The 19299-nt window shown below is 57.0% G+C and overlaps 1 protein-coding gene across 5 annotated transcripts in view; it reads right to left on the reverse strand.

Moving 5' to 3' along the window:
• SUN1 (Sad1 and UNC84 domain containing 1) overlaps positions 1 to 19299 on the reverse strand; it is a 41779-nt gene that overhangs the window by 3493 nt on the left and 18987 nt on the right. For all 5 annotated transcript variants that reach the window (XM_079770201.1, XM_079770197.1, XM_079770199.1 and 2 more), the window contains 18 exons: positions 17152 to 17340; positions 15674 to 15843; positions 14854 to 14880; positions 14590 to 14754; positions 11961 to 12158; positions 11163 to 11243; positions 10760 to 10876; positions 9635 to 9733; positions 9056 to 9149; positions 8260 to 8318; positions 7973 to 8118; positions 7111 to 7350; positions 6277 to 6363; positions 5301 to 5344; positions 4313 to 4448; positions 3416 to 3670; positions 2830 to 2914; positions 953 to 1068 (listed from right to left, as the gene is read on the reverse strand). In XM_079770201.1, the coding sequence (XP_079626327.1) occupies positions 953 to 1068; positions 2830 to 2914; positions 3416 to 3670; positions 4313 to 4448; positions 5301 to 5344; positions 6277 to 6363; positions 7111 to 7350; positions 7973 to 8118; positions 8260 to 8318; positions 9056 to 9149; positions 9635 to 9733; positions 10760 to 10876; positions 11163 to 11243; positions 11961 to 12158; positions 14590 to 14754; positions 14854 to 14880; positions 15674 to 15843; positions 17152 to 17267 (2235 nt within the window). In that variant the 5' untranslated portion in view covers positions 17268 to 17340. The remainder of the gene's footprint in view (positions 1 to 952; positions 1069 to 2829; positions 2915 to 3415; positions 3671 to 4312; positions 4449 to 5300; positions 5345 to 6276; positions 6364 to 7110; positions 7351 to 7972; positions 8119 to 8259; positions 8319 to 9055; positions 9150 to 9634; positions 9734 to 10759; positions 10877 to 11162; positions 11244 to 11960; positions 12159 to 14589; positions 14755 to 14853; positions 14881 to 15673; positions 15844 to 17151; positions 17341 to 19299) is intronic.

A 19299-nucleotide genomic window follows, 5' to 3' on the forward strand; every position in this document is an offset into this window, starting at 1 on the left:
CCTGCGAAGGCACACATTCCTTCCTGCGAGCAGCCACCACTGCTGCTGCCCCAGCACAGCCAGCACCCTCTCCTCCTTCCCGGTCAGGCACGGCTCACTCTTGCCCCGCACGTCTACCATGCAGAGGACAGCTGCCTCCTGACCTCCAGGGGACATGCTGGGACCCAGGCCAGCACGATGGCACAGGGCAGACCGTGCGCCTAAGGCCATGCAGAGCTGAGGTACGCGGGTGAGCGACCCTGTGGACCAGGGCCTGGCGAGTGCTGGGGACCGAGCAGACACCAGCGGCACCTAGGACAGGTGAGTGCCAGGGCAGGGCCAGGGCCAGCACTGCCCATGGACGGCACTCACCCCCCGCTCAGCTCCTTCCTGACCTCTTTCAGGCTGAGTGTGTGGTTTCTAAGTGAAAGGTCGCTACCGTGAATGTTTCATGTTAAAAAATAATTTAAATTTTCTTCCAAAAACATTATAATGTTAAGGCAGCAGTTTAGTCCTGAGGCCGAACGAATGTATCTGATGCTTTACACTCTTCCTCATGCAGCCTTGGGACCTGAGACCAGTGCAGGAGGGAGGCCCCGGGAAGGCACACCGCCCGGAATCGTGGGGCCTGTGTGTGTGCCGCCTGGGGGTGCTCACCCCGCTCTCTCAGGCGTGAGCAGGCATAGCTGACTCGCACAGTGGGCCCTGCAGCTCACACCTCAGACAAGATGGGACTGAGTTATAAGCCAACCTTGGGGCGAGGGGACAAGAGGGGCTGGGGGTGCTGGCCCGCATGTGTCCGCTGTGTGAAAACTCACTGAGTGGACACAGACGAGGGCACACACTCCTGCAGGTACCCTACACCTTCACAAAAAGCTAAAAATACATCACAGAGTTAGTCACAATGGGCACCCCAAGTATGCCAGCCGCCAAGCACATGCCACCGGGCAGGGGCCCGGACGGAGCTCCTCACCTGGATCACGACGCGGGGCGACTGGGAGAAGTACCACAGTGGGATGCCAAACAGGCTGATGAGCGCCGTCTTGGTCTCATGCGTCTCCGAGCAGCGAGTGCTCAGGATGCTGCCCCCTGGAAGCAGCGACCTGTGTCAGGGTCTGAGCCCGCCTCCGGAATAGCCCGCCAGCCCCGCAGGGAGGAGCTGGCCTTGGTACTCTAGGTCAGCCCCCCGCTCAGCCCCACTTGGTCCAAGTCCAGTGCCAGGAGGTGCCTGCTTTCAGCTGCGCAGTGTGCACCGGCCAACACGGGAGGCCCTTAAACATGGCTGCTCCCTGCCTGCCTGCACCTCTTGGGACAGCAACTGTGAATAAACTTTTGTTCATGGTTTTTTTAAAACCCTCACACAAGGATATGTTTCTACTGACTTTAGAGAGAGGAAGGGGAAGAAGGAGAGAAACATCAATGTGAGAAACATGGGTTGGTTGCCTCCTGTACCACCCTAACCCCAATCAGGGATCGAACCCACAACCTAGGCATGGGCTAACTAGGAATCGAACCCACAACCTTTCAGTGCGTGGGAGGACACTCCAACCAATTGAGCTACACCAGCCAGGCTGCTCATGTTCTTAAATGAGTAATAATGAAACCAATCAGGCCCGCTGCTACCTGGCCCGTGAGGGTGAGAGGGTTGACTTAATAGGCCCACGGCCAGCTGCTGGGGGGTAGGGGGGTCAGGCCCCCTCCTTCCTACGCTGCTGGGATGAGGCAAACTAAACAGGCGGCCAGTGCGTGAGATCACCACCGCCCCTGCAGACTCCAACCTTCAACACATGACAGCGCATTAAGAACCTCCCTTTCTCAGGAAAACCTGTAATCCCTAACATGACACATTCAGAAACCCGAGATGCTCTATAAAACAGAGGGTGGCAAAACCTCCCCACCGACCGGACGTGAAGTCACTCAGTCTTTCTCTCTCGTGTCCTACGAGCATCCACGATTTCTTCACAGAAACCTTCCCGTGTTTGATCCAACGTCACAGAGGTCAGGTGACGAAGGCATGTACGTGGCCCCAACCCTTCCCTGAGCCACAGTCTCATTTCTCAGTACAGTGGCCTGCGATCTCGGTCCGGAGCCTGCAGGCAGGCGGCACACAGCCCAAACAGACCACACTTTCCTCACTTGGTGAGGAGCCCCGCCTCTCTCCACAGTTTGCTGCAGGCCTATGGCTGCGGACCTGTCTCGGGGACTGCGATCCCGGCAGGAGGCAGGCGCTGGAGGGAGGCTCGCCAAGTTCCGGAAGGAGCCCGCACCCACACGCGAGCACAGCCTCCTGGGAGACGCGGGAAGAAACTGCCTGCTGCCCGTGACTGACCTCTGTGCAGGTCACCTCGGCGACCACCACAAAAGCGGGGTCACCACACAGTGAGTGTCCTCCTGCTGGGGCTGCCTTCAATTCGTAAAAAAAGCACCGTGGCCATTGCGGGTTCCATCCCGTTTGGGTGCGTGCGGGAGGCAACCAACTGATGTTTCTCTCTCACATGGATGTTCTCTCTCTCCCCTCACCCCTCTCTCTCAAAAAACAATAAAAACCTATCAAGCGAGGATACACAACAACAAGCACGTACCACCTGCAACGCTGACACACACACTGCACAACACTCAAGACCACAGCAACCAACCAACCACTGTGGGGGGACCCTGACAGCTGGAAGAGCCCTAGAGCCGCGGAAAGGCCCCCCAACTGAGATTTACCGGACGGCCTCACCACAGCGCTGTGCGTGGGGAGAGCCAGGCCTGAAAGCCCGAGTGAGTCCTGGTGCTGGACGGGGAGTGGCAGCCCCTACGGCTGCACCAGCCAGCAGTGGCCTCTGGCAGTCACCAGAGGTGACTCACCGCCAGACTCCAGGGCGAAGTCCACCATGCCGGTCTTGTCCTGGGAATACAGCTTGAGCGCGTTGTTCACGATGATGCGAGCTTGCTGGGGAGGCAGCGCAGGAGGGGACCCAGGGGAGGGGAGACAAGGCTACGTGTTAGCGGCAGGCGCGGAGGCCCGGCGTTTCAGGGAGAGCACTGTCAGTAGCTGTGTTGCGGACGACAGGCATGGGGATGTTGGGGAAATCCAAACTGCAGCCTGCACCCGGGCGGGGCCACGGGCGGGCATGGGAAGGCGCCCAACCTGCCCACAGGGCTCCCACCGCCCCAGCCCCTGGTGCACAGAGGTGGCCACGCAGGTTCAGAGCAGGCACTGCGGCCCGGTTCTGTGTGATGGGAGACTCGACCGCAGGTGTGCGGCTCCAGGCAACCGGACTCTGGGACAGAGGTTGGCAGAGTAGTCCTCCCCAGCAGCAGTGCCACCTGGGCACCCACGACCTCTGCACCTCCCTGGCTGAGCACCCACCCTGTCACCGCCCGTCCCGATGTGCAGGACCCGGCCCTCATCGCCCTCGTCACAGTGTCACCTCCCTCCCTCTCCACCTACCGCTTCTGTGATCCCAGAAGTCCCCTCCGAGGTCACCGCGGCCATGATGGCTTCAGAGGTTGGCCCCTGCCTTGTCACAGAAATGTGGTGGGTGATGTTCTTCAGTATCTGCAGCTCCAGCTCTCGCAACAGAGCCTGCAGGTCGCCCTTGCTGACAAACTGCGCAGACAGCTTCTGCAGCAGCCAGTCCAGGGAGCCGTCCTGCTGGTCGCCGGAAAGCAGGAGTCTGACTGTCTCTCGGACTTGGGCATCGACCTTATAAAATCACGAGGACACAGACGAGAAATCACTGCGGCTCCGTATGCCCCTCACCTTAGATACGATGGCAGTGTCCCCCAGCTCTTCACGTCCATCATGGAAATGCCACACCACCACCACACCACCACCCCGCCTTAATATGTTTTTATTGACTTCAGAGAGGAAGGGAGAGAGATAGAAACATCAAGGATGAGCGAGAATCATTGATCGGCTGCCTCCTGCATGCCCCCGACTGGGGATCGAGCCCCCAACCTGGGCATGTGCCCTGAGTGGAAATCAAACCCTGAACTCCTGTTCATAGGCTGCGCTGAACTACTGAGCCACGCCGGCCAGTGATTTCCCCCTTCAGTTAAATGGAAGAGTCCCTCCAGACAGGCTGGAGTAGATCAGAGAACAGGAGTGGGAGGGGGCACAGCATAGTGGAGCCTGTGCCTCAGGCCGAGGAGGAGGCGCCACCCCTCGCCCACCCAGCACTGAGGCCCCCGGGTGAGGGGCACAGAGCACTTTAAACGTCACTGTTTCCAACGCCCACAGGCGTTACTGCTCCGCACACTCGTGTACAGAACAGCGCCCGGGCAGCCGCGGAAGCAGGCGCTCTACTCGCTACAACCCCGCGATGTAGGATCGGAGGAGGCTGACCTTTCCGAGGACCATGTGGGCCTCCTCACAGCTGCTCCTCAGAGGCTGCCACGCTGCCATGTCTGACCTCAGGTGCTCCAGCTCGCGCTCCAGCTGCGCCACCATGGACAGCAGGTGCTGCTCCTGCCCGGGCGTGCTGGCGGTCGGGGTGGGGGGAGAACAGGCTCAGTGAACTCGGGAGAAGCACGGCCCCAGACACAGGGGTGACGTCAGCCTGCGCCTCATGCACAGGAGCTTCACACACTCGGGCCGGGTCCCTGAGGGTCCCCCTCCCCAAGGGTGCACCTGCCCCACGTGTGCTGATGCGGCCGATCGCCGGCCAGACACAGACACAGACACACACAGCACACGGGTCCAGCCCGACCTCAGGCCAGACACAGCAGCCAGAGGGGACAAGGTCCCCAGTTGAGCCTCAGGAATCACTGAGCAACGAAGGGTGAAGGTATTGTATTTAGACAAACTAGAGGGCGGGGAAGGGACTTGTGTGATGAAACTAAGGAGTGAAGAGTGAGAAGGGGAGTCCAGTGTCCGAGGGCTCGGGGGAGGGCTGGCTGTAGAGGGACGCACGGGGCGCAGTGAGGAGCCCAGGACCTGCTGAGGCACCAGGCTGTTTGGGCGGCAGAGGGACGGCTAGAAGGCCGGAGCCCTGCTCCGAGGGGCCAGCTGCAGTGGGGTACAAAGGCCCGTCTCACACGCAGGCCCTGCCCACAGGAAAAGGGCTGAGCTTCGATGCCCACGTGCCAGAGAGCTCCAGGCACCAAGTCCCCCCACTGTGACATGAGCCTGGGCTTATCTGCGCCCCAAGGGCGGCCCTCCAAGCACTCCAAGTCAAAGCAAAGGGTGCCCTGCCCTTGGGGTGCTGTGAGGAGAGCAGCAGACCCAACAGGCCCCTCCCAGGAAGACACACAGCTCTGCGTCCCCTCCGGAGCTCGTCACCCCAGGTGGCAGCCCCACGACACGCCGAACATGGTGCATCTGAGCCTCCTACCTCTCTGTCCTCAGCTTGGTCTGCTCCAATTCCTTCTGGATGGCCTAGAAAGCACGAGAAACCATCTGTTTTCACGATGCCATGCTGGCTTTTCATGAAGCCACCACGTGGCTAACTACACACACCTAGGTAGTGTATAACCACGCCGCCTGGGTTCCTCCCCTACAGCCCCAGCCCGGGCTGCCGGCTGGAGGGAAGGGTTTGCTTTTCAGACACTGAGAGAGGAGCAGTCACACAGGAGCAGCTGGTGCATGTCCCACATCCGCGGCTCCGGACCAGCCCAGGGCCCTGGCCATCACCTCCGTGGCAGCACAGGACAGGAACACACACGCCCACACGAAGGGCGGTGGCAGGGTCTGCTCAAAGCGCAGGAGCGGGCTCTGCGCCAGGCGGACAGGCCTTCTCACAGCCTCAGGCCCAGGAGACAGGTGAGCCCTGCCTCAAGCACCAGGCCTTCTCCCACCTGCTGGGCGGGCCTCACGGTTCTGACTCGGTCGTGGCTGTGCCCTGCCTCGCGCTGGGTCAGCCAACAGCCTCCTGCTGTGCCCTGCTCTGTGCCAGCCCAGCACCTGGCCTCCGTCCTCTGCCTCCATCAGCATCTGAGATACAGACTTTCCCTCCAGAAACTGACTTCTCGTCTGCACACAGGTGCCTCTGGAGGTGGCTGTGACAAGCAGGAGGCACAGACTCAGTCGGCCTCTGGCGTCCGCAGCCCTGCCCTGGCCGATCCCTGGGCGCAGGCCTCCCCTCGAAAGACACCTCGGACCATGAGCTGGACATGCTCATGAAGCATCATGGCAACACACGGAACCTCCCAGGGAAACCCTGGCCTGGCAGAGGCCTTCTTCACGTCCATCAAGGACGGCAGCCGATACCCGAAAGGGCACTTTCAAGGCTGGGGTGTGCCAGCACCGACCCTCGTGGGCGTTCATGTAGGAGAGCACGTTGCCGAGGCCACAGTGACGAGAAGGAATACCTCCAACTTTCCCGCCAGCTTCCCCAGAAGAGCCTCCAAGTCTGAGATGCGCGATTCCTGCTGGTGGTGGGAGGTCCCTGAGTCGGCCTTGGAGAGAAATGAGAGGACAAATGGCAGAGAAAGGAAGCGTCAAATAAACCCGGCAAGTTATCCGACACAGAACACCCAAGTGTGGAGCGCGTCTGGTCACAGCGTGGCAGAGCACCGCAAGGGCTCACCACCCACCAAGGCTCTCGTCTCCACCGCCACATCAGAGACCCGAGACCGTGCCGGCAGCTCAGGAGAAAAGACACCACGTGGCTGCCCGCCGCAGACAAGCTGGGGTTCCACCGTGGCCACAGTGCTCAGGCAACCATGGGAGACGGCCAAGCTTACTGAGCCAACCAAACCTAGAATCTCAACACCAGAGAAATGGATTCTTCTTTTCCTAAATGTCATTTTTTTCTTCAAAGGAGAACTCAAATGAACCGTATGCACTAAGGGCGGCCTGCTGGCCACCCTCTTGTTTGGGAGCTCCCTGCCAGGAGCGTCCGTGCTGGGAGAGCACTCAGGGGCCTCAGCTAGATGCCCCGGGGATCCAGGCTGTGGGTGGGACTCCAAGCTCGCCCTGCGGCGTAGCAACGCAGAGCAGCTGCTGTCCCACGTGGAGCCATGAGCAGCTACGTGCATGTCTAACTTACTTGGTATTCTCAAGGAAAGAACCGTCAGCCCACCCTCCTCAACACTGATGCTGGTTTTCTTAAGGTCCGAAATGAAGAGCAGGACCAGGTCCCACGGCTGTGTCCTCCCGACCTTGGTCCCAGAGAAAACGCGGCGAGGGCCTCCCAGCCTTACCTGGGAGCCCAGCAGCCCGCTGGCTCCAAGGTCCTTCAAGCGCTGCCCCACCACGCTGGTCACCAGGGACGACACCCCGGCACCCCCGTCGTCCATCTGGTCCACCCGCACTTGCAGCTTCTGGAGCGAAGCTGTCAGTTCTTGCAGCTTCTCGTCACGGCTCTGGCACTGTCCGGACAGCGAGGTCACCTGCCTCTCCACCTCACTCATCCAACGCCAGGGAGACGCCTCCGCAGCACCCTAAACCAGGAAGGAGACGTTTCCACAGCAAAACGAGGGAGACATTAAACCAGCATCAGGGTAAGTCAAAGCTACAAAGCAGAGCCCTGGCCGGTGTGGCTGTGGCCATCCTGTGCACCAAGGTGTCGCCACTTCATTCACAGCCGAGGCATGTGCCGGGTTTCGGGCTCAATCCCAGTAGAGGGTGTGCGGGAGGCAGCCCACTGATGTGTCACTCTCACATTGATGTTTCTCTCCCTCTCTCTAAAAATCAATAAAAAATCTTTAACAACCCCCCCTCCCCCCAAAAAAACAACAAAAACTACAAGACAGAATATTACGGCAAAATGTTAACTATAATGCACACAAATACATGAAAGGAAAATATGCAAAAATGCCCATTGGTGAATTTCCTTACATGGCAAGCTAGTGGTGGTTTTCATTTTCTTCTCTGTACTTTCTACATTTCCCAAAGTAATGAACACTATTATTCTTCAATGAAATTTACTGAACTAGGAGGCAACTTTACAGGTGCATTACTTGTACTATTTCAGAGCATTTAAGGAGCTTGATATTTAAAAGCATTTCCTAAAACAGGGCACCCCTGCACCTGCAATGCCAGTGGAGGCCTTTAACTGGTTACCTCTGGAGGCTGGCTCAGGTGAGAAGTATCAGGTGTGAACATGTCTTTGGGGTCATCCACCCTCTGTGTTCTGAGGGTGTGTGTCCAGTTGAACACAGGCAGGAGGGAGAGGAAGCCGTCCTGGCCTCGTAAGGAAAGGCCGGCACCTTGAAGGAGAGAAAACCACGCGGTCGCGGTCGGCACAGGCACACCGCCTCCCACAAGGGGCACCGATGCCCGATGCTCACTCAGCGCCTCCAGGTGGTGTGCAGTGGCCCTCCCAGGGAACGCGGTCACATCTTACTCACCGAGGAAGAGGAGTAGTGGAATGAGCACGATGAGAACCTTGCAAATATTCCGAAGGCACCTAGGAATAAGGACAACATTTGCCGTGAGGAAGCACAAGGCAGGGGTCCCCGTTCACTTGATCTCTCCCGGTGACACCTCCCCTCCTGCCCCCAGGTCCCATGAGGGGAGCCCACAGGTTAGAAATGCAGTTACAGTTTCCCACCAGGTGTGTCTCCACTGCAGGAGCCCTGCCTCTAAGTGGTGGCTTGGGCCCAGGTCAACAAGCACACACAGGTCACGCTGGGAGCACGGGGGGTGGGGGTGCCTCACTCATGGGCCCGAGGTAACCGGGGCCGTGGGAGCTGACCCAGCACTGACAGGGCCTCCTCCCTGAGGGACCCTCCCTTAAGAACATGAAAGCATTTCGTAAAACATGAAGTGACAGGTGAATGCGGGGCATTAACATACCATACTATAAGACTATAAATATAAGCTAAATCATTATAAAACAATAGACCAAATGATGTCCTACAATTAGCACAAAATCAGTTTGTTTTTTGTTAATCCTCACCCAAGGATATTTTTTCATTGATCTTTTAGAGAGAGAAGAGAGAGGGGAAGACAGAGAGAAACACATTGATGGGTTGCCTCCTGCAGGCACCCTGACCAGGGCCCAGGCCGGGGAGGAGCCTTGACTGGAATCGAACCCGGGACCCTTCGGTCTACAGGCCGAAGCTCCATCCACTGAGCCAAACTGGCTAGGGCACAAAATCAGTTCTTTAAAACACAAAGCGGATGTGATGTCAGTTTCCTTACCTTGTAAGAAGAAACACGTTCAGCCAAGAAATCAAAGTCACGAACTGGTACCATCCGCTCCCCAGCCACCAGAACACGCCAGAGGCTGCCTTCCCTGAAAGAGGATAACACCAGACAGTCCCGGGAGCGTTCTTAGGAAAGCCAGGCTCCTAAGCGAACCGCTTTAGTGACGGCCAAGCTGGGAGCACCGGGAAATTGATGGACAGACGTTTGGGAAGTTGAGGGGTTGCAGTTCAGGAGCAGGTATGTTAAGGGGTGCTGGTCAGCACAGCAGGAATCCACATGCTCCAACACGGACAGCACAGGCTGCAGCCACACAGAGTGCTCGTCAGCACACCAGACACGACTGGGAGGGGACACAGAGCATGCATCTCAGTGACAGCCAAACCAGGCGGCCAGACCCTCCCAGCACCGGACACTGAGGACAGAGCCCATGCACCAAGCCCAGAAGGAAGCGCTCCACAGGAGGAGCAAGCACGGGCCAAGCGTGGGGTGTCCTCTGGTTAGGGGAGTCGTTTCACTGGGTGTTAGCGGCCCAGCCTGGGAGAGTGTGAGCACAAAGCCAGCCAGCATAACCACCTGGAGCCGCCGCGGCCAACCAGAGGGCCGACCACACGGCCTGCGACACAGACCGCGCTGCAGCTCCGATCCTCCGCAGCGCCCGCTCCGCGACGTGACCTGTGGCAGACAGACGCGTGCGGGGGGCACACTCACACACGAGACCCCAGAGCAGCAGCTCTCCACAGCGACCACACGGCAGGACACACCTGCTAGTCTGGTTTTACCCCAATTCTCCTGAGGAATCAACTCCCTTCTCCAGAAAAACAAAAACAAAGCATCCAAGCAAGGCACTGGCATGAACTCAGACGAGGCTGCTGTGGGAATGCCTCCCTCCCTCCTGCCCGCGGACGCCATGGCGGGGCAGCTGCCCGCAGGCTGGCGGCGGTGTCCGCGGATTCACACGGAGAGAGGTATGTAAAACCCCGCAGACACCAGTGAACACGCTCAGCTGAGACAGGACCACTCAGGACCAGATGGACACCAATGGGCCAATGCTGCCCAGCGGGAGGGCTCTGGAGTGCAGCGGCCACGGGTGCGAGAAGCAAGCACACAGCGCCCCGTCTCAGTGCACATCACACACGACACCCCTGAGCGAGCCATTCTGCTTGGTTTTTAAGAGTGACTGCCGAGTTATCCACTCCTATTAGCATGTGCGTGCCGATTCCTGAAACTATTAAGTAATTCCGACATGGCTGATATACAAAGAAATATGGTTTAAGAGGGTTTTGAAAGTCGACTGCTTTATGTTTATTAATTAACAGTTGACAACTATTTTTGAAGCTCAGCTTTAAAAAAAAAAAAAAAAAAAGGGCTCCCCTTAAAAGGTGCCCCTTTACCAAGAAACTTACAGGTACAAACCGGACACCTAACTCTGTGTAAATCTCCCTGCTGCCCGGGGAGGGGCAGACAGCCATCGCTGAGCTAAACCTTTAATTAAACCTCAAGTAAGTTCTTTCATCATTCATTTAATTCACACTAAACACACTTACAAATAAGTCTGCAACAGAGATAGTCTCCATATTTTAAACCAAAGTTAACTCAAACCCTGTCCTTTTTTAATGGGCATCTGAATTCCAAATGTGGACAAGGAACAACAGGCATTTGTGGAGAACATGACAAAAATGGAAGAGAGTGAGAGACAACCTGCACGAGACAGGGTGGGCTGCGCGGTCCCTGCTGCCCTCTCTGTCCTGGGGGACCGCAGGAGGGTGGCTGTGTGGGTTTCGAGGTGCTCCGTGCCCGTCCCCCGACAGTCATTGCCTGTGGGTGGTGGTGACAAGCAGTTAATATGCAAACCTTGTCCATTCGAAAACTGTGCACAACAATGGCAGTTTGAAAAAGTAGGAAACTCGATTATGAAAAAGAGAAAAGACAAAGCAAATGAACCTGGTGGCACTGGCTTCTATTGTTAAGGATTAAGCAGCAGCTCTGGCCACCCCACCCACCCAGGGAGGCGCGAGTTCACGGAGTGATGCCCCAGCGTCAGGGGCCTGCGTGCAACCTGGGAATCACCCAAGAGCAGGGTGCGAGACGAGGCCATACTTACACGACTCCCCATTTACACTGAGGTCACCGTCCTCTCTGAGAAACTCTTTTACTGTCCTCCTCCCACAGGGATCGGAACGAGCTGCAACACACGCAAAAGAGGCTTAGAAAGCTCCGCGTTCCAACGCCTCCTAGGCCCAAGGAGCCGGCCAGGCAGAGCGCACGTGCGGCCACCGGCTCAGCACAGCTGGTGGCTCGCTCAGGCAGGAGCACAGGAGACAGGAAGAGAGTTTCAGGCCCCGCTGGCTAAACAGTACGCCCACAACACAACGCACAGGGGCTGCTTGAACGCATCCAAACATCGTTCTAAATGCCATTCAAATAAATTGTTTTTGCTTTAAAAGAGAATCAGAAACTGAGCATATTAAATTTTTATTGGAAAGGTCACTTAAAGCCCTGGCCGTGTGGCTCAGGTGGTTGGAGCGTCCTCCCATACACCCAAAGGGTGGGGGTTCGATTCCAAGTCAGGGCACATGCCGGAGGCAACCGATCGATGTCTCACCCCTCTCCTCCCCACTACCCCTCTCTCTAAAAACGAAAATAAATCCATAAGCATATCCTCCCATGAGGATTCTAAAAAAGTGACTTAAAAATGTTTAAACACTGGTCAACTGGCAGAAAACAGCCACACACAGAAGACAGGACCCCTCCGTCAGCTCCCAGAGGAAAGCCTGAGCCACGAGAGTCCGCCCCGAGACCGTGCGAGCAGAAGCGTGCGCGCCGCGCTGGGAAAAAGAGCGCTTTCTCCACCTCGAAAGCATTATTTGGTGGAAAAAAGAGAAAAAATGTATTGAAGTACCTTGTGAGTCATGGCTTTCTGACTTATAGCTTTCTGATTCACGATCTTTTGATTCATAGCTTTTCAATTTGGAATTTTCTGATTCATAATTGAGCTTCATTAAAACCACTCGAAAAAGTTGCACTAAGAATGATGAAAAGGATGACGAAGTGTACGTGGCCAGCCACAGAATCCTATCCACGTAGAGAGACGCACCGCCTATCAAAAAACCGTGGACACAGTTAATCGCCTCCCACAAAGCCAGCATTTCCTCCCCGACCAGAGCCAAACCATTCGTGTCAGGCAAACCAGAATCGCTTTGCGAATGGACACCAGACAACCACTGGGGAAGGCGACGACAAGTCAGAGCTGCCGCCACGAATCTCTCTCCGGCAATCTTCACACAAGACCCCGTCTGAGCTCACCTCACCCAGTGCTGCTCACACACGGGCTCAGGCCCTGCAGTAACCACTCCCCACCTGACCGCCCGCCCACCTCCTGCCCTGCTGCCTGGAGGACGGATGCCAGGTGGGCCCGCGCACCTCAGGTCCTTGCCACAGCACTCGAGGGGATGACGAGACAGAGGCGTGGCCTTTGGAGGCAGCTGGGCACTCACGGAGCGCTGCACCTCGATTAGTGCCCGAGCTCCAGGACACACGATGTGACCTCTGACACTTTGCCTCTGTGACCCTAACACGCGTGGGGGGATACCCTACAAGGTTCAGTTGCTAGAAACCTTTATTCCTGGAAAAGCTTCTTCACGTCACGGAGGCGGGTGAGCACCGACCACTGGAGACCACCCGGTCTGCGGGGAGGCTCTGAACCTCAGCTCGCACTTGCCCTAGGGCCTAGGCAGAAGCCTCAGTGACTCAGACTACGGGCAGGAGGCAGCAGCTGGGGGCGACAGGGTTGGAGTCATTTTAAAGAAGGAGAAGTAGAGCTTTTTTTTGCAAACGGCTTCGTGAAGCAGTCGACCCTGGGGGCTGGCACTTGGACAAGAGCCTTGTTCTGCTGCCTGCACTCTGAACAGAGGCTGGACAGCAGAGCCATTTATTAAGAGGTAACGCAGGATCAGTCTCCCTGATAAAAAACACCAAAGTCCCAATTTTCACCCGTCAGATTGAAAAATGTTTCAAGTATGAAAATATGAAGAACTGGCAAGTCTATGGGCTGGGAGCCTCCTAGAGCCGCAGTGGGACAGTGACCGGGTCAATGGGATTCCGGGGACGGCACCTGCAGGCAAGATGCCCACGGCCAGCCCCAAGCTCCATCACCCAGCAGGTTGCACAGCTGGGCCTCAGTGTGGCAGCCTGCAGGGTGGGGACAGGCAGTGCTGCCAGGAGGGCCGGGACACTGGGGCAGAGCCCGCAGCAGAGGGACTGCTTGGGATGCGGGCTCCACGTGGCCAACCCAGGTTCGATGCGACGCTATGTTAGAAAGGAAGTCATCCGTTACAACTGCCCTCCCCTCCCCTTTCTGCTTTCCTAGTGCATCCCTACCGCCACAGCAGACACAACCACAAGCGTCAGAGCTGTGACAGGACCTCTGAAGTCCTGGTACCAGCGTCCATTACGTCCACAGTCACCTGAGGAATGTTAACTGAGCACACTCGCGCTCAACATGGCCCTGCCCTCCTGGCACCTTCCGTCCCCACCTGGTCACCTGCCAGGTGTGGCTCCAGCCCTGCAGGCTGACCCACACTCAAACTGAGCGCACGGGAGCAAGGACTCGGACATGAGGCGATGCAGTTTCAGCCCGGGGCTCCCCAGCCTCCCACGAGCATGTGAGCAGGGACCACAGGCAGAAGGTTGGGCTGGTGTGGAGGGCCCGAGCCAGCAGGGGCATCTCAGCCACACGACGGAACCTGGAGGGAGGCCTGCAGCTCTGGGGCAGGAGGCAGCCCCGCAGCCCGGCCTGCGGAGGCCGCAGCAGTTCCAACAGTCACACAGCTCCAGAGCCTCCCAGGGCCTCCATGCTCCAGCACCTGCTGCGAGTGCCGTGCCTGCCCGCAGGCCAGGAAATGAAGCTGCCACCCCAACAGGCCAGGGCTGAGCTGTCCCCGAAATGAAGCTCCCTCAATCACGAATCTGGAGACCAGGCACTGCGTCCTCACTCCCACTGGCATGAGCCCCTCTGGCAGGAGGCGAAAGCACCCCGTGGAGCTGCTCCGTGGGTGCACATGTGTCTGAAAGTGACTGCACAGTCCCAGCAGCTTCATCTAAGTGCAACTTTAGACATTCAGACACTCCTGGGACAGAAACACTAACCACATGAAATGTAAGTGGATGGCCCGACTGGTGTGGCTCAATGGTTGAGCGTCAGCCCATGAACCAGGAGGTCATGGTTCAATTCCTGGTCAGGGCACATGCCCGGGTTGCGGGCTCAATCCCCAGTGTGGGGTGGCTAGGAGGCAGCTGATCACTTTCTCCCTCTCTGAAATCAATCAAAATATATTTTTAAAAAAATGTAAGTTGAAAGAGGATGAGAAGGAGCACAGCTACTTTTTGGTGCATTTCTTAAACTTTTACAGGATGATTTTGAGTTCAAGTCTATGACAGACAAAGTGCAGATGCTGAGGCCTGTGATACCAGGTTTGTAAGAGGAGACGTGGAATCTTTTCCTACCACTTAAACAAGCGAGCAGGACTTACGTTTCTGACTCCTGTCCCTTGAGTAGACCCTGGAGGAGGCGCCGTGCGCGGGGAGCGTGTCCTGGCGCTCGGACAGCAGGGTGCAGGCCCTGCAGGTGTAGCCGTTGCTCCAGGCTGCGTCTGCGGCCACCTTGCCATTTCCCTGAACGACAGCTTTATTGCCACCTGAAGGTTTCAAAAAGCAGAGGGGCCCTGTTGCTCACAACCTGTGGGCCCTCACACTCTATCTTAAAACATAGGGCAGAAAAAGGACTGAGTCATTACCTTTAAGATCTCCATCATCATCAAGACCTAAAACACACACATATTTTTGCAATTGAGCTCAAATGATCAAAACAGAGCAAAGCCCACTCAAAAAAGTAAAGGTCACAATGGTTAACGACTCAGCGTTATGGCGCTGGTCAATATTTACTTCCTAAACGCCTAACATTCATGGCAATTTCTCCAATACACACACACCCTCTTTTGACGGAGGTGGAAGGACATTGACGAAAATGCATACATGCACCCACACGCGCACACTGCCCGTGCTAAGGATGCAGCATGCAGGCAAGGTTTGCGGGACCAGCCGTTTCTCAGACACGGCAACCTCCCACCCCCCTGCTCGCTGCCTTGCTCCCTCGAGCGGCACATAACTCCTGGAACAAAAGCCTGGGGCTTCCGTCTGCTGAGGCCGACCAGGACTCCGAGGGGACACAGCACGGCTCTGCGCCCATCAAAGCTGCCGCCCAAAGCATGCCATTCCTTGCAGGAGTGGGGTCGCCCTATGGCTGCCTTCAGGCAAGTCAGCTCAGTCCCTGTGTCCACCCTGGGTGCTGTCCAATGGCTCACAAACACTGCCTGCCCGCTGCTGAGGCCAGGGAGCCTGAGTTCACTGCTCACGGACGGCCAGTGCTCACGAGTGACGCGTTTGACCAGCAGCTCTCCGCGTGCTACCTGACCAGCAGACTGTGACACATTCTATGCAGCTTCCTGCGTGGGCTTTGTGAGCCTGAGCAAAACCCCGACCTTATGGGGCTCCACTGGCCATGACCTCCCTCCTTCCCGAACAATCTGAGCAATAACCACACCGCAGACAACTCACCCCAGAAGTGGTCCACTTTGGTCTGTTCTCGGATCAGAGACTCGTCCAGCACGGGCGGCCGTAGACAGGCCGCGCCCTGCAGACTGCTGCTCTGGCCAGCAGCAACCTGCCTCGAGGGGCGGTTTACACTAAAAGCCAGTTTGCTCGCACTTCTGTGCTGCTTTGCTGTTCTAAAAAGAAAGAAGGAACAAGTTCATAGACTTTTTCTTGTAAATACAAAATGATTGTATTTTACACACACAAAACCTTTGAGAACAAACCACAGCATTTAAAATTTTTTTAAAATATATTTTTACTAATTTCAGAGAGGAAGGGAGAGGGAGAGAGAGACAGAAACATCAATGATGAGAGAGAATCATCGATTGGCTGCCTCCTGCATGACCCACTCTGGGGATCGAGCCCGTAACCCAGGCCTATGCCGTGACTGGGAATGGAATCGTGACCTCCTGGTTCATGGGTCCGTGTGCAACCACTGGGCCACACCGGCTGGGCTAAACATAGCGTTTTTAAGGCAGCATCTCTGTACAGCTCTCTGCTGTAGTGAAACACCCACTTATCTGGAAAAGGGAGTCCTAAGCTGGGGTCCAAGAGCTCCTTCTAAAACTGCAGTGGTTAGAACTTAAAATAACCTGGTTAAAAGCAGCCTAAGTATGAAAATAAAAAAGCACATGATTTCTAAGTCTACCCCCTCCCTTTTTACACCAAGTGACCACACACTCGCACACCCCATTCTACTTCTCAGTCACCAGGAAAGACGTTAAGTCCGGCAAGCATTCCCAGTGAGCACAGTGACCAAGATGAAGGCCTTGAACACTAACGCTATCGCCAAGACCAGGAGCAGAAGCCCCTTGAGGGAGCAGTGCTGGGTGGGAGCAGGCAGCGGGCCCAGAGGGCGTGCACATGGCGTTAGAACACCTGGTCACCGTGGGTGTGCCCACACCGCCGGGCATGCCCACACCACGCACCAAGCTGTAACCACCGCAGCTTTCGGTCTCTTGCCGAGTCTCCAGGGGGAAGGGAGGTGCAAACTCCGTCTCTAAACTCCGAGAGGACTCCGACCAGAGCATCTAGCCCCGCTAGGCCAGCAGCATCCCTGCTGACAGCCCCTTCCCCGCTCCCGACAGAAGAGCCTGCGGGGAACCTGTCACTCACGTGGCCCACAGGAGACCTCAGGCCCACTCGGTCTCGAATGCACACTGAGCTCGCCCACTGTGCTCCTCTGGGCACAGGCAGTCTGTACTGCACACGGTTTTAGTAACAGACTGGCTGCAATGGCCCCGCCCCCATGTGATGGGCACCCACACCCCCCCAGCCTGGCAGACCTGGGGAACCTTCCCCTCACACAGCCACGAGACCACTTGTGGGTCTGTGTGCACACCTGTCCTCAAATTCAAGAGCTGGTCTTACAGGCCACGAGTGTGTGCGTTTGGCTCTAACTGGTGTTAGCACGTGTGTGAGCACAAAGGTGCAGGGCTCACCTGGCCGTTCTGTCCTTCAGGGAGGCTGTGCTGCTGAGGCAGGAGTCGGCGTCCCCCGCCTGGCCCCCCTCAGTGCCGCACACAGTGGTAGCCAGGCGCAAGCTACGCCGGGACATTCTGGGAGAATCAAACACGGGGTCCAATCTGTGCTCAGTCTCGAAATCCAAAGCATCAGAAGAGTAACTGGAACTGGAAGGAGAGCAGCGTGTCAGAGAAGCATGCTCCCAGCACCGCTTTAAACACACAAACAGGAACAGAGGAGGTGGGACCTGTGGTGCCTTTTTAGAACACCCATACCATTGTGACTGACGACTTTTCTACAAGGCAGGCAGGCCGCGCCCAATCGGTGCAGGGAAACCAGCCCCCGGTGCCTGCTGTTTAAGTCAGAGCAGACCTGAGATGGCTTGACGCAGCCATGCTGCCTCACAAGAATCCCACCTGCGGGCAATCGTGTCGCCCACACCGATGAAGCAGCAGCGACAGCGACCCTCCCTGGCAGGAATCACAGTCACGAATGACCCGTGGCAGGACAGGAGGAAGCAGGTGCTAGGCTAGCCCAGTGGTCGGCAAACCGTGGCTCGCGAGCCACATGCGGCTCTTTGGCCCCTTGAGTGTGGCTCTTCCACAAAATACCACGTGCGGGCGCTCACGTACAGTGCAATTGAAACTTCGTGGCCCATGCGCAGAAGTCGGTTTTCAGCCTGGGCGAGTCTATTTTGAAGAAGTGGCGTTAGAACACTCAAGGGGCCAAAGAGCCGCATGTGGCTCGCGAGCCGCGGTTTGCCGACCACTGGGCCAGACCATCTGCTAGTTTGTCTCTAACGCACCATCGAGCGGAGACAAGCCAGGGAGCTCACTTCAGCCCTCCATGGAGTTAGCGTGAACTCAAAGGTGTGGCCCTCTGTTGTTAGCAAGCTTTTCCAAACCAAGAAACCTTCTCTGAGCGCCTACTCTGTGCCACCTCGGGGTGGGACCATGCCTCCTGCCCTGCCCAGCAGGTCCCGGTGGCCGAGCGTGCTCAGGGCTCCCGCTCACCAGGACACATATTACAGGGTCGCCAGCAGGGAGGAGCCACCACCTGGCAGGTAGGAGGAGGTGAGCACAGGTCACTGTGAGGAGGGGAGGGGCAGGACCCGGCTGAGGGTTTCCTGAGACCCTGAGGGAGACAGACTGCAGACCCAGCACATGGGGGGAGAGGGAGGGAGCCTGGGAGTGCCACGTGTTGCAGAGGCTTCCCACGGGAGCGAGCGGTGGTGTGGGACGCCCGCTGCCCAAGACAGCGTGGGAAGGACTTGGCAATCGGAGTGAGGTGAATGGGCTTGAGAACAGTTTTGCATTATATTGGATATTACAGAAATAAGTTTCCCAACCCAATTACTCCTAAACTCATTAGATCCGACACTAGAACACGCAGTCACAGCAACAGTAGCTGACACCACGGCTTCACATCACAGTTGTGGGACACGCCACACGCCTTCAGAGGCTGTTCGTGTGGACCTAGGGGCTGGAGTGGGAGCCTGCGGTAGACACGCTGAGTGTGCAGCAAGGAGGCCAAGGACATAATTTTAGTATAGGCTAAAATTGCCTGTTTTCTTCCCAAAATATTTTATACAACTATTAGTGACCCAGTGCATGGATTCGTGCACACTGAAAGGAAATTAATTAGAAGGTGGCCTGCGGGGCGGGACTGGGCATGACGGGCTGGAGCCAACCTCCCGCAGTCCCTCCCCAGCCGGCGCACCTGGGGCGGCGCAGTGGCTTGAAGGGCATCTACAGAGAGAGCAGGGTCCCTCTGGCAGGTTGGGTACCTCAACCTGGCCTGTGGGGATCGGGCTGAAACCGGCTCTCTGACATCCCCTCCGAGGGGTCCTGGAGTGCGAGAGGGCACTCTGCAAAGTTGCCGTCATACAGGGTGTGGAATGCAAATCCAAGTGTGCAGTAAATCAGAGTCGGGGCCGACAGTGCCCCAGCAACAACATAACCCACGGCCTAAGGTGGAATCATGTGGCCCCCGCAAGGAATCAATCGGGCTCCTTCCTCTCTGGTTTCAGGGTGCATCACCTGAGAACTGCTGCTGCCAAGTCACTACAGCTCGGCAGCTCCTGCATTGAGCATCTGCCCCCTGGTGGTCAGTGCACATCATAGTGA

The sequence above is a fragment of the Cnephaeus nilssonii genome (genome assembly GCF_951640355.1).
Source record: "Cnephaeus nilssonii genome assembly, chromosome: 5".
NCBI classification, from domain to species: Eukaryota; Metazoa; Chordata; class Mammalia; order Chiroptera; family Vespertilionidae; genus Cnephaeus; species Cnephaeus nilssonii.